Genomic DNA, 13245 nt, shown 5'->3' on the forward strand with positions numbered 1-13245 from the left:
TATATATATATATATATAAACTACTAGATCATTTAGACTACAGTGCTTGATGCAGGGGCAGAGCAATATAATATCAAAAACAAGATGACGCTTGGTTACAAATTCAAAATTTTATATAGGCCTATATATATATATATATAATTATATGAAATAAATTAATCATGGTACAAAAATAAATAACCTAAATATACTGAAAAAATGGTATTTTAAATGCGTTATAAACTTTTGATGTTGTATCGATGCGTTCGTCCGAAATCACAGAAATAAATTTTTCGACATCAGCGGAAAAAAACTCTTTGTGTCAATGGGCGTAGGTACACCCCAATGGGTGTCACTCTGTCGGCGTAATAATTTCAACCTATTGCATTTCCTCGTGTGGATACATAACCGGACCCCTTTTCTCGTTGCGGATTGAAATTACCTCGCTCCCGTGCACCGATAACTCCTTGGATTTTTTTTCCCGCCTGCCACCCTACCGAATCACACTATATCTGATCATGTGTTACTTTATTGTGTACAGTGTATTGAGGGTGATGGTCAAGAGTGGGCGGGGCCATATAGTTAATACTTAGCCCAGTAGACACAAAGATCAGAAAAAAATATTTAAAAAGCGTTTATGAAAGTAGTCTCACCCTAAATCATATTTACCTTGTCTATGAAGGCTTCATTTGTGCATATTTCTTACAGGTCTCTAACCGCTGGTACTTGGTAGGTCTAGTTAGCTGGGGTATAGGGTGCGGTCGTCCTCAGTTCCCAGGTGTATATACACGTGTCTCTAGATTCAAATCATGGATCGATGACATCATCCAAGAAAACTCATGTGGTAGGTTTGTTTTATGTGTTTAGTTTATTACACTATCCAAATTACCTTATGTTTAAAGAATAAATTAATTAATCAAAAGTTGTTGAGTACGTTAGTCAGTAAATACAAATAGGCATATATATATATATATATATATATATATATATATGAATTGATGGCGCTTTTTTGATAAATATTTTTCATGAACTTTATATCATTTAGAATCAGAACAGAGATTCAATACTTCATTGCAACAAAAAGATGAAATAATTCAAAAATTACAATCAGAGTTAGAATTACTCCGGTCATCATCAGCGAATGCTTCATATGCAAGAGGTAAGGGGCATATCTGGGTTCAAATTCAGGAGCGGTAAAAATGTTCTTAACAACCCCCCCCCCCCTAGATCTCGGGAAATGTGCTGTCCCGACTTTAAATTTTCCCATTGTAACAACAAAATTTTTGCTCACGGTTCCTTAAAAAGTAGATCTTTGTTTTGTGATATTTGATATAGACCTATCTGGAGGATCCAGAGATGTACGAAAGGGGGAGGGGGAAAAGAGATAAAACCACTCTAGGTGGTCGGAGGGCATGCCCCGAGGAATTTTTGTTTTCTAGACGCCCGAATCCTCTGAGGCGTTTTAGGCGATCATTATTTTTTCTTTTTCTTTCTTTCTTTCTTTTCCTTTCCCCCTTTTTTGACTCTCCAAGGGGGGGGGGGGGGGTTCTTTTCCAAGGGGGGGGGGGGGTCCTGCAATTTCATATTAGCCACTGATTCAAAATTCAACTCAGATTAGATAATTTCGTAATAGGTTTATGATATGCCGCCGTGGAAAAATAGATCTAATGTGACAAATTTGTTTTCACTTTTAGTAGAACTATTACCGACGACACAATCTACCATCACAACACAACACCAAACGAGTGAGATCATCACAAGTCCCCCCATATTCACTGGTAAAATAGTTGTTTTATTACCGCAATAATAATAATAATAATAATAATAATAATAATAATAATAATAATGATAATAATAATAATAATAATAATAATAATAATAATAATAATTTTTTCATTTATATTGCGCATATTCCATTAAAATGTTCAAATGCATCTGCAAAGTTAAATGAAAAAATGAAAAAACCCCAAATTACTAAAATATGATGCCAATGTTGAGGTAGTCCTCAATGTATTAATTTTAATGGAAACAGATACAGTATCTAATTCACTGACTACGCATTTCTATATATGTTTCATTCGAAGAAGATTCCTTTACGACAAGCTCAGAATCATTCAGTCTGGACACCTGGACCTCTTTTGAATTCATATCAGAAGACAACTGGAATGGCTGCTTAGGTGGACGGCGCTACACCAAACCGACTGGCTTGAATGTCGGAGCTTATGTCGGAGTGGTGCTTTGTTCTTCCAGAAGATACAAGATATTCATATCAGAAGCTCCTCATGAAACGTACCTGTACGTAAATACAAGAGAAGCTAATTATTTTTACAAAATCGTGGTACTTTAAACGCTAGAAATACAGAAACTATTATTCAGATGTGACAATACGCTTGTTTTATATTTTTGAAACAGAAACGTAGCAGACAGTCGTGGATACGGTCAGGATCATTGCCAATTTGTCGGCGCCTTAAAAGATGGCAAATTCAGAATTGATAACCAAAACTTTTGGAATACACCGTCGACAAAAGGTACGGTAGTCCGTTATGTACGGTTTATAAAGCGATGACACAGGACGAAGCATGCTTTATTGTTTTTAGTTTTTGCTTTATAAACTATGAGATACTATTTCCACAGGATTCATAAAAGAACTATAATTATTTGTTTTTCTCTTCAGGATACCATAGATCTCACTGGAACGAAGCATTGGTGCTGGGCGATATAGGAGGCGGTGAGAGCGGTACTTGGTACAATTCGTTTAAGTGGTATGAGTGTGGCATCAACATCCCATAATGTTTTGCAGATTTATTGCGAATATACAGAATGAAGGAGAGAACACTCTTCACTCGCCATACAGTAATTTGAAATCATACAATCAGAATAAGATTGCGAAAAACGGGGGTCGCCTGGAGCCCCTGACGGGGACCGGGTGAAAAGTCGGTTGGATCACACCTTTGGTATTGTAGGGCGCAGAAAATAATAAATTGTATATTCAATACATTCACTGTCTCAAAATGTGGATCTTTTTATGTTGTGGGGGGAGGGGGAGGGGTGCGTATACGGGCCTGCTCTCTGTGCGTCGTGTTGTTTATCGCTCACAGGGAGCGAAATTGGATTCTGTCGTATTACCGTCGTACCGTCGTGTCCGGCTTCAAATGACCACTTGCAAAAAGCCAGTTTTGTTTTCCATTCAGTCACTGCAACCACTATTCTGCTCTATGGTATTTTACCTCTATAGCGATTATCCCTCAGATGTCAAGATTTTTTTTTCTTAAAAACAGAACTTTACATAATGGAGGTGATTACAGTATAGGCTTCAGAAAATAATAATTAGGCCTACATATTGTGTGTTGTTATATTTGATTGTTTTTACCTGAGAGCCGATCACGTGATGTTTGCTTTTGCAGCAATCACCTCTAAGGGGGAAAACACGGCTAAAACTCAGGATCTACCGAATAATTAAAGGGTGATTGATATCGAAAGCTTTTAAATGAATGGATCATGGTACGAATGGATGGATGGTTGGTTAGATCGAAGGATGGATGGATGAATAGACGCGTGCATGCATGTACAGTATGTATGACAGAAGGGATAAAGCCAAATAAAAAATATTATTATGTTGGCCACGCCCGACCGACCTAAAATGTTCGAAATTGAGAGTTTGTTTTTTTTAACATCAAAAAATATATATTTTTTAAAAATAAGTTAAAAAGGCTGGAATAGGCCTATATTGCGACGGTAGGCGATGTGACAGTGTTATGTGATAGTTTTGCTCTTCAGTGTAGATTTAAAAATGTCTTTGTTGTATTTTTGTGTATTTTCCACTTTTTATGCATAATAATTAAAAAAAAAAAAATTTCCTAACGACCTACTCATGTTTTGGATTTTTCCAAAAATGGATGTCCGAATGGATGCCGGAATGGATTGGATAAATGCATGGATGGATAGTGGGATAAATGAATGGATGCAAGGGCGTCGATCCGTTGTGAAAAGTGGGTTGGGTGGGGGGACAAATTGCAAAATAAGAAAACCTTGGTTGGGGCCAGGGGGTCGCCCAGATACGGTCGTATCTAATTAATTTTATGGAATGCAATTAAAATATATTTCCACACTACTAAAAACACAGTGGCGGATCCAGAAATTCGAAATTTTAAGGGGGGGGGGAGGGAGGGACTTTTACAGATGTGGTGTAGACCACCTCAGCTCCACGATGGTTGGGGCTGAGGTAAGACAATTTATGATTATGGCACCTCTAGTTGGCCGGAAATGGCACCCTCAGACTTAAATGTTAATAGGCCTATAATTTCCTTTTTCCCCCACTTTCAAATTTTTGAAAAATACGGAGGGTGGGCCGACTGGGACCCCTTGGATCTGCCACTGAAATACTCATCATAAACTTGTTTTTAATTTATTCCCGTAATCATAATGCCCGCTTACATATTTCGGGCAAACTAATAATAATGATTTATTATCTACTGATTAGATTGTGACGCATTTGAACTAATTCTATAGCTCTTTGCATTTACAGTACTTTTATAATCAATCAAGAGATTTTTCCTTTCTCTTCTTTTTGAATTTTACTTTTGTACAAGTAGTAATGCGACTACACTATTGTGAGTGAAAATACTACCGTCTAACTTACGATGAAACAGGACTAAGAAGCACACAAGACATTGGTTCGCATTTTTATTTCACAAACGTAAAGGTGATTTACTTAAGTTCGTAGTTCGTAAGCTTGTTATAAGTCGAAATAGACTGACTTATCTGTGTCCAAGCTGCATAGTTATTGTTTAATAGCAGCAGGCCTATATAAAATTCAATAATTGACTTACTATATTTTTTTGGGAATTAGAAAAAACATGAATCTATGTAGTTATATTATTGAACACTAGTTATACGGGTCTCAATAATATACAAAACGAATAAATAAGTAGAAATTGTGCACTTCTAAATTTGTAAAAATGTTGGCCTAATTGGTTTACACGCTTCCAATTTTAACAAGGTATGGCCTAATACGTATTTTTCAAAATAAATTTAGCCTCTGAAAGCCGTTGCACACATAAAATCGAAGGATTGGTTACTGAGATGGTTAAGAAACGTACAATCTATTGTATTTTTACTCAGTATTGGTCCGGAAATACTCACCGCACTTGGAACAGAGCACAAGTAAAGAGACAAAATTCATGACAGTCATTCATGCTGTTTTTCTTTCCACTCGCTCTGAAAAGTGGGGTTTTATAACTATAAAAGATTGGTGGAAAGGGGGTGGGGAATTGATATTATGTGAAAAGTGGGAGGGATGTGTCTCCCTGTCCCCCACCGATCGACGCCCATGGATGGATGGATGGACGGGCGAGCGGAGCAAGCGAACGGACGGATGGATTGATAGGATGGTCATTTTCAAAATATAATGGAAGGATAAAATGATATGGATGGGTGGGACTGACTGACTGACTGTGTGCTTGACAGATGGGTTGATGATAAAACTATAATAAGGAGATGAATATGTCTGGATAAATATCGTCAGTCAGAGATGGTTGATGGATGAGAATGAATGATTTTTTTTTTAATTTCACAACTAAATACAGTAACACGGTTTAAACGATGCAAGTCGTCTTGACTTTTGTGACAACTAACCGAAAATAAACACTTTGAGAACCATAATTACGAATGGAATGTAATTTCACAACTAAATAACGTTTAAACGCTGTTATAATTATTATAACACAACTCATTGGTCATAATAACGTTTGCTGGGTTGTCAGGCAAAATTGGATTCATGTATAAATTTGGCTGGCTGGATTGATGGTGGAACAACAGCAGCAACAACAACAAGCAACAAGCAAAAGAAACAACAACAACAACAATTATTATTATTATTAACATGATTTAGTAATAAAATCATTTCAGAAGGTTCTTTGCATTGTTTTAGATTTGAATATTGTATCTTAATAAGTTAACGTCTATTTTTACTCTTTGAATTTTTGTTGTCTTAATATTTTAGCATTTCACCCTTTTTCATTCCTGATGATGACATAATTAATGTCGAAATATTGAATCCCAACACGATGGCGTGTATTTCAATACTTGGAGTATGTATTATACTTTCTCACCCTTTTTGGTGTTCTGCCTTCTGTTCATCGTTTTTAGCATACTGAGCCTACATTTTATTAAACAAATAAATAAATAAATAAACTTTAAGTGCTTGTATTTCAATCTTTTAATCATGTCTGTCATTGTAAAAAATGTTGTACTGAGTAATCCGCGAATGGACTAATAATGATGATTGTTGATCATTTTTTGAGACGACTGTGTATCGAGTCTATTACGACCTCATAAGGTCATTGCGGGCGATTGATGTTTCGTCGAATGATGACTGAACAAACAGAAACAGTATCGTCATTGTTTTTAGAGGCCGATGTAACAGTACGACGATATGGTCGACATCGAGAAATACGGATGTGGTTATGTTGCAACTAATCACTAGAAGCTTCTTATTCTAAGGTAACTAATGTCATGAATTAGTGCTATCAAAGGTGTCATCGTCATGAAAAAAATTAGTAAATCAGTGTACTCTAAAAAAACTCGCAACGAGGTTGCACAAGTTTTGCTACGTGATGGTGGAGGTAGCAGCAGTTCGACTCGCATACGACCTCGATCGAATTCATTTTCATTACCATCGACTAGGCCTAGCTTTAATGATGATGATGGTGAAACAAATACAACTGTTTGCGTCTTTCCAAAGGAACATTCGCAAGATGTAATTGTCAAGCAAACGCCACTCAAAAGTATTAGACGAAAGCTTACTTCAAAATTTTCGAAAATTCGTCAAAGAAACCAACAAGAAACAAGCATCGGTGAGGGACAGCTACCCGGAAGTTCCGGAAAGAAACAACATGCCTCGACAAAGTACGAAAAGGACTCTCGTTTTGAAAATGAATATAGCATTAACAGCACACACGGTAAGGAGTCAATTGATAGACAGATACTAGGTTATCGTCTGTCAAAATCCGAAGAGGCATTAGACTATTGTGTAGTATCAGATGAAGTTAAATTACCAGAAAATTGCTATGTTTACAAAGATGAAAATTGTACAACACCAGCTGATGCAAGGCAAGCTCCCCCTGTTCCGCCAAGAGCTCCTAAGCCTAGGGTGGAAGGAGTTTTGTATAATGATAACGATGATAACCAAGAACCACCCAGACCACCAGCTAGACCAAAAAATCGTGCCATGGGGCCACTTCCTCCTCACCTAGAAAGATCCTTTCGTTCAATCTCAGTTAATGGGGTTTCTGATAACCGTGCAACAGTGTACGAAAACCCTGGCGATAAAGTACGGAATTCAAAATGTTCTTTAGGTATTGGAGCTGAACTTTTGAAACTGCCTAGGCAACCCTGGTACTGGGGTCCATTAAGGCAACATGAAGCAGAGGAAAAATTGAAAAATATGCCTGATGGTATGTTTCTTGTTCGAGACAGCTCTGACGATCGATACCTGTTGAGCCTTAGTTTTAATTCCAATGGACGGACTCTTCATACACGCATTGAATATCGCAGTGGACTGTTTAGTTTAAATGATTCTGAGGGGTATCCCTCAATAATAACATTGATAGAAAATGCAGTACGTGAGTCAAAAGACGGTGTATTTGGTTACATGCGAGACTTCAATGGTGTACAATCTTTTCCAGCAAAATTGACGTGTTGGGTATCTCGATTTAAAGAAGTTCGCAGTCTGCAATATCTTTGCAGGTTTGTCATCCGAGAAAGGTATGCCCGTCACGTCATTCCAAAGTTACCAATTCCTTCGACTATCAAACATTATGTTCTGGAAAATCAGTATTGAAGTCACTATCTAGCAAGTTTTTCCTGCAAGTAGTACAATATGTTGATCATATTTAAACTCAAAATAAATTGATGCATGCTGCTATTATTTACTCAATAATTTACATTTTAAGTCTTGAAATGTTATGCCAGGAATACATTATACTTTTGTGAAACATGGAAAAATATACTGTATTGTGTGACTTTCAACAGATTTGTTGTCATCTACAGTATGTCTGAAATGTACATCAAATAAATTGACAGTGAATCTAAGGGACAAAATGTATGCTGGAAAGTTGATGATAATGTTGTTTGGCTTTAAATATCATTACATTGGCGTTAGTTCTGTAGAATCGATCTGATGAAGTCAATCTCTTATGATTTGTTAAAATTAATTGTATGTTTTCATAATAATGGCAAATGTATTACATTACTTAGTTTGAACTTAAATCTTCTATTATCTGATACAATAATGCTGTCCATAATATTGTTGTAATTGTTATGATCATCATCATGATCGTATCATCATCACCACAATACACATAATAATAATAATAATAATAATAATAATAACAATAATAACTTGTATATTGTCGTAATTGTTATGGATCATCATCATGATTCTCATAGTCATATCATCGTCATCACAACAATACACTGGTTGACCAGTAAGAAAGAGGTGTATTGTCCAAAATTTTTTAATTTCTTGTTTGCCATTGCTGTAAAGTACATACTGTGTATTGAATATTATTATCCCCGAAAGTACAGCTTATTTTTAACATGAAACTAAAAAAGATATGGTATTTGTAATACTGATACAGTATAAAAATAGTGTACAGTATAAGGTACAGTTAAAAAAAAATTTGATTGTCTTGTTTCATACTAATTCTTACTTAGCTGATTTTCAGTCATATATTCTGGTATATTGTGAATGTGAGAAAAAATATGTTCTTGTGAATGATAATAGATGTACACTATGTGATCTAATAATTTAATTGGTATAAGAAATCCGATGACTCAACTCACCGACATACTGTATCCTCTTAATTATTAATTCTGTTCTTAACCTATTCTTATAATAGAATGTTTTCTAAATTTGATAGTTATATTTTTATATGCAATTTATGACTTTTCACATAATAGAATGGACAATTTATACAAATTTTATATTGAGTGGTGACTATGCTCTATAGTATTTTGCATTGTATTACATTTAGTACCAGAGTATCATAGTAAAATTTAAATTTGAAAAACAGATGAATAACGTGTTTGTTTTAAGATGAATTTTCACAAGATAATTATTTTAAAAATTGAGTGGTTGTACAGTATGCTTATCATTTGGCCGATAAAATTACCAAATATAATAATAATAATAATAATAATAATAATAATAATAATAATATTGTTATTAAATTCCATGTTATTCTCCAAAATATCTGTAAAGTGAGGCCATTACATTGAATTGTGTAATTATGGATTACTTAATCAATATGCTGTTGCCTATTGACAAATAATGTCATGTATATTATTGTTTCTATATTGTTAATATATTTATATTATAGGATTTTATTAATTTATTTAATTAGACTGTTTTCTGTTTTGCTTTGTAATAATCCTGCATTTATTTGACACAGGATCAAACCTATTGACTTGATAATCGTTTTGATAAATCAGATCAACTCAAATCACTTGTCACAGCAGATTAATTAAAATAAATTTGATCTGTTACCAGGTGAATAAAAATCAGTTTTGTAGTCCATATCAATCGAAATCAAATTTATTATCAATTATAATCCATTAAAAATAATTTTACTGAATCATGTCAATCAAAATCAATTAAATAAATCAATGATTTAGATCAATTCAAATCAATTTGATGGTTTTATTGACTTATCAATTCAAATCATCAGTTATGTGAAAAGCAATTAATTTTTTATTTTATTCTATTACGGTATAAGATGTTCAAAAAATGATAGCACAAGGCTAAAACTTGTTTGTGTTTTGTATGATGTGTTTATGTTTTTAAATGAAAATGTAACTTAATACCGTAAGCATTCCTACGATAGCGGTTCCAAACATTGTCATAACTTTGTAAATGTTAATAGGAAAACATTGTAAATAGAGTAAACTGTGATTCTTAGTTTTTCAACTCAACTCAATAATGCTTAATAGAAACACAGTTACTTTGTTAGTTTAACCATGTTCTGAAATTCTGATATTAATTGAGCACTTGTTAGTTAGCTCTCTATATTGTAACTCTGTGTTTTTCACTATCCTTTGCTGATATATCTATTTTATTATTATCAACTATCATTTAAAAATACAATTTTAAGGTACTAACAAATCATAATTAAGATCATTATTATAATATTTAACTGAGAGATGAATTTACTTAATAACAAGTTTGACTGAAATTTTAATGAATTCAGATTGTAAGCATAAATTACAGGTTGAGCATTAAAACTGAAACAAATTATGAAAAGAACCAGTAACTTTGCAACTGTAAGATAAAGCTATCATCAGGCAGTTATATTATTCATTAAAAAAATCAAATTCCAAAACATAGATTTTGAATATTTATCTTTTGAAATACACAATGATTTTGTCTTTCTCACTTTAATTAACAATGAACATTACATGTAATCTCAGTATAAGGAAACACCTATAACAGTGCAACACTGAGGTGCAATTGGCAATAATCCGATGGGGAAGTGTTTTAAGAAAATTGTTTCATAAGCGAATAAAATGTTTCAACATTAATGTGACCTTAGCTTGACTCTTCCCTCACTAAACACTTAAACCTCATCATCTTGAAACAGTATATGTACTGGTATTATAAAACCAAAGAGAAAAAATCATTGAACTAAAATCCAGATGTCTAAGCATCCTACCAACACAAGGTACAATTCCTGCAAACAAGGAAGTGAAATTGAAAAAAAAAAAGTATGGTACTGTAATAATGTAGACTAGCTGATTCTGAATAACAATGAGCTTGGGGAGACGCTATGCCTGACTGCTTAAACACTATCACTGTGCTATGTAGCAGCAAAGAATTCATCAAGCCAAAAAAAAAACAAAAAAACATTCAAAAACAATACAGTATATTTCACTCACGCATACACAGTTTCACAATATGATGATATGAGAGCAAACTGAGTTGCTGAAGGTGGGAATAGCAGATTTGTTGCATTTAATAACTGCGTGGGTGTAGGAAAGTTCTATACAATCATGTGTACACAAACACTCCCTGTACTATCAAAGTCCATTATTATCCCATACAAACAATATGTAAACTTGATGAAGATGAATGTATTTTTAGAGAAAAATCCAATTCCCCACGTGATTTGACCCCAAGACCCACTTATTATTATTATACTTCTGATTTTCAATGAGCACACATTTTTGTCAAGGTATTGCATGCTGTGCTTAAGCATACATAATCGGCGATACAAACATAATGTTGTAAATGTAATTCCGTGTGTTAAAAAAAACCCAAAACAAACCAGAGTTAAATGTGGAAACACACAGGTATCGTCTACTGTTGATCCTGTACTAATTAAAACTTGAGTATGACCAAGGCCTAGTTCAGACTGAGTGGATAAACCTGGCTCAACTCACCGGGTTTATCCACGTGCCAGTCTGAGCTAGGTGGCTTATCTCAAGCCGGGCTGTGTTCCTGTAGTAACTAGGCCTGGCGTGCCACCGTGTTTAACTTTACTAAGCCGGGCTTTAATCATTGCGGGGCGGGGGGGGTCTAATAAAATGACCAATCAGCATTCAATTACGTACGCTGTGAGCGAGCGTACGTTTCACGAGCAATGTTTTAAAACACGTTTGCTGGTTACGGTTCATTATTATGAAAATTCTCGGGCCTGGCTAATCCCGCTAGTCTGAACGCCTGCCAAAGTTAAGCCGGGCTTAACTCAAGCCTGGCTTATTTCTGAACATCTGAATGTAGCCTCAAGAACTCTTATTATTGTTTCGCTAACAGACTTGTGGGGATGGAAGTTCATGTACTCTTTAGGTGCGGATCCAGTAGGGGGACCGGGAATGTGCCCCTCCCCCCCCCCACCCAATACATAACATTAATATGCATTGTAATTTTGCCACTAAATTTTAAAATTTCAATGCATATTAATGTTATATATTGAAATAAGTGCTACTCACCCTATTCTGAAAATGTTGTGCCCAACCCCCCTCCCAATTTTAAAAATTGATTTGCCTCTGCTGCTCTTTCCAATAATTCAAATGAACCTGAAAATAGTGACTGTTATGACAAAATTTTGTTTGTTTTATAAAACACTTTGCTGTTTGCTTTTGCTATCTAAAGCAACAAGTTTCAGTTCCAATTTTAAAACAAATATTGCTGCTCATTTAAGCGGCTTCCATAAAATCGTGACGCAATTGAAAATGCTACCCAATTCAACTGACCAAGCAGCATTGCCAAAGGGAGTCGGCGAAAATGCAGCGTATAGCAATATATTGGAAACCAGGCTTTTGTAGTGGTATTGCTTTAGTTGTTGATCACTCCAAATTATAAAAAAAGGATGTATGATCAGCTTACCAGAATTAAAAGAAATATTTAATCCTTCATACATAACATATTCTAAAACATATTGGAACAATTTTCAGTCAGTTTTTATTACATACAAAATGAAATAATGAGTGTTTTTGATCCTTAATTTCCCAAAAAAGTATATCTTATTATTTTTAATGGTTTAAGTGACAGTGATTTATCAGGTGCACTTTGAGCAATGCCATTGTCATAGTGCCACTTAACATGTCACCTGCCGTGGATAGTGGTACTTTACAAATTGCTGTTGAATGAGTTCACTTTCTGGCCAATTAAGTGTATTTTTCCTTTCTCTGCTATTTTGTGTAAATTGTCAATTTTATTGTTCTTTTTGACTAAATTAAATGAAATTGTAACTTTTACTTGAAAGCTAAAAAATAAGTTTAAACTAAACTTTGTGATCAGCATAACTGTTTATTGCATTATGTAGTCATGGTATTTAACTACTCTAAGAATAGAGTACTGTATGTTGAAGTAGATTCAAATATTGGCATTTGTGTTTCTCTCCAGTGATTCAGAATGAATACACTCCTCATTGTTGGGCATTCATTTAACTCATTGTCGGATAAATATTTTATTACTGAGCAAACTATGTTAAAATCTACAGGTTTTACATTTTTAGACTATAGCTTTTATCCACTGTTTCAAAGAATGCCTAAAAACTGATTTATTTTCATCACAACAATAAAGTATTCTACTTTCTATCAGTGATCTACTCTTTTCCAGTGAAGGATTTGAGCTATGTAGAAAATTCTTTTTCAATACCAGAATTTTAAAATTGCGTTACCCTCCCAATTCAGTGATTTTTTTTAAAGTACTTATCAAAACCCCAACATTGCAGAATTTTGGAAAGTCTAGTTTAGAAAAGTCAATAT

The 13245-nt window shown here is 34.4% G+C and overlaps 2 protein-coding genes across 5 annotated transcripts in view; both read left to right on the forward strand.

Moving 5' to 3' along the window:
- The window catches only part of LOC117114948, a 12122-nt gene extending 9146 nt beyond the window's left edge, over nucleotides 1–2976 (forward strand). The window contains exons 7-12 of one of the 4 annotated variants that reach the window (XM_033258581.1): nucleotides 688–823; nucleotides 1025–1138; nucleotides 1674–1757; nucleotides 2064–2274; nucleotides 2392–2507; nucleotides 2654–2976. In XM_033258581.1, coding sequence (XP_033114472.1) covers nucleotides 688–823; nucleotides 1025–1138; nucleotides 1674–1757; nucleotides 2064–2274; nucleotides 2392–2507; nucleotides 2654–2769 — 777 coding nt within the window. In that variant the 3' untranslated portion in view covers nucleotides 2770–2976. The remainder of the gene's footprint in view (nucleotides 1–687; nucleotides 824–1024; nucleotides 1139–1673; nucleotides 1758–2063; nucleotides 2275–2391; nucleotides 2508–2653) is intronic. The other 3 variants (XM_033258582.1, XM_033258583.1, XM_033258584.1) reach the window with 3 other exon arrangements.
- Nucleotides 2977–6338: 3362 nt separating this feature from the next.
- LOC117114949 (suppressor of cytokine signaling 7-like) lies at nucleotides 6339–10362 on the forward strand. The gene has a single exon (XM_033258585.1). It carries the CDS (start codon nucleotides 6524–6526, stop codon nucleotides 7817–7819), a length of 1296 nt encoding a protein of 431 aa, XP_033114476.1. The 5' UTR covers nucleotides 6339–6523; the 3' UTR covers nucleotides 7820–10362.
- Nucleotides 10363–13245: the final 2883 nt, after the last annotated feature.

Source organism: Anneissia japonica, unplaced genomic scaffold (genome assembly GCF_011630105.1).
Source record: "Anneissia japonica isolate Jap-2015-1 unplaced genomic scaffold, ASM1163010v1 scaffold288189_len579620_cov203, whole genome shotgun sequence".
Taxonomy (NCBI): Eukaryota; Metazoa; Echinodermata; class Crinoidea; order Comatulida; family Comatulidae; genus Anneissia; species Anneissia japonica.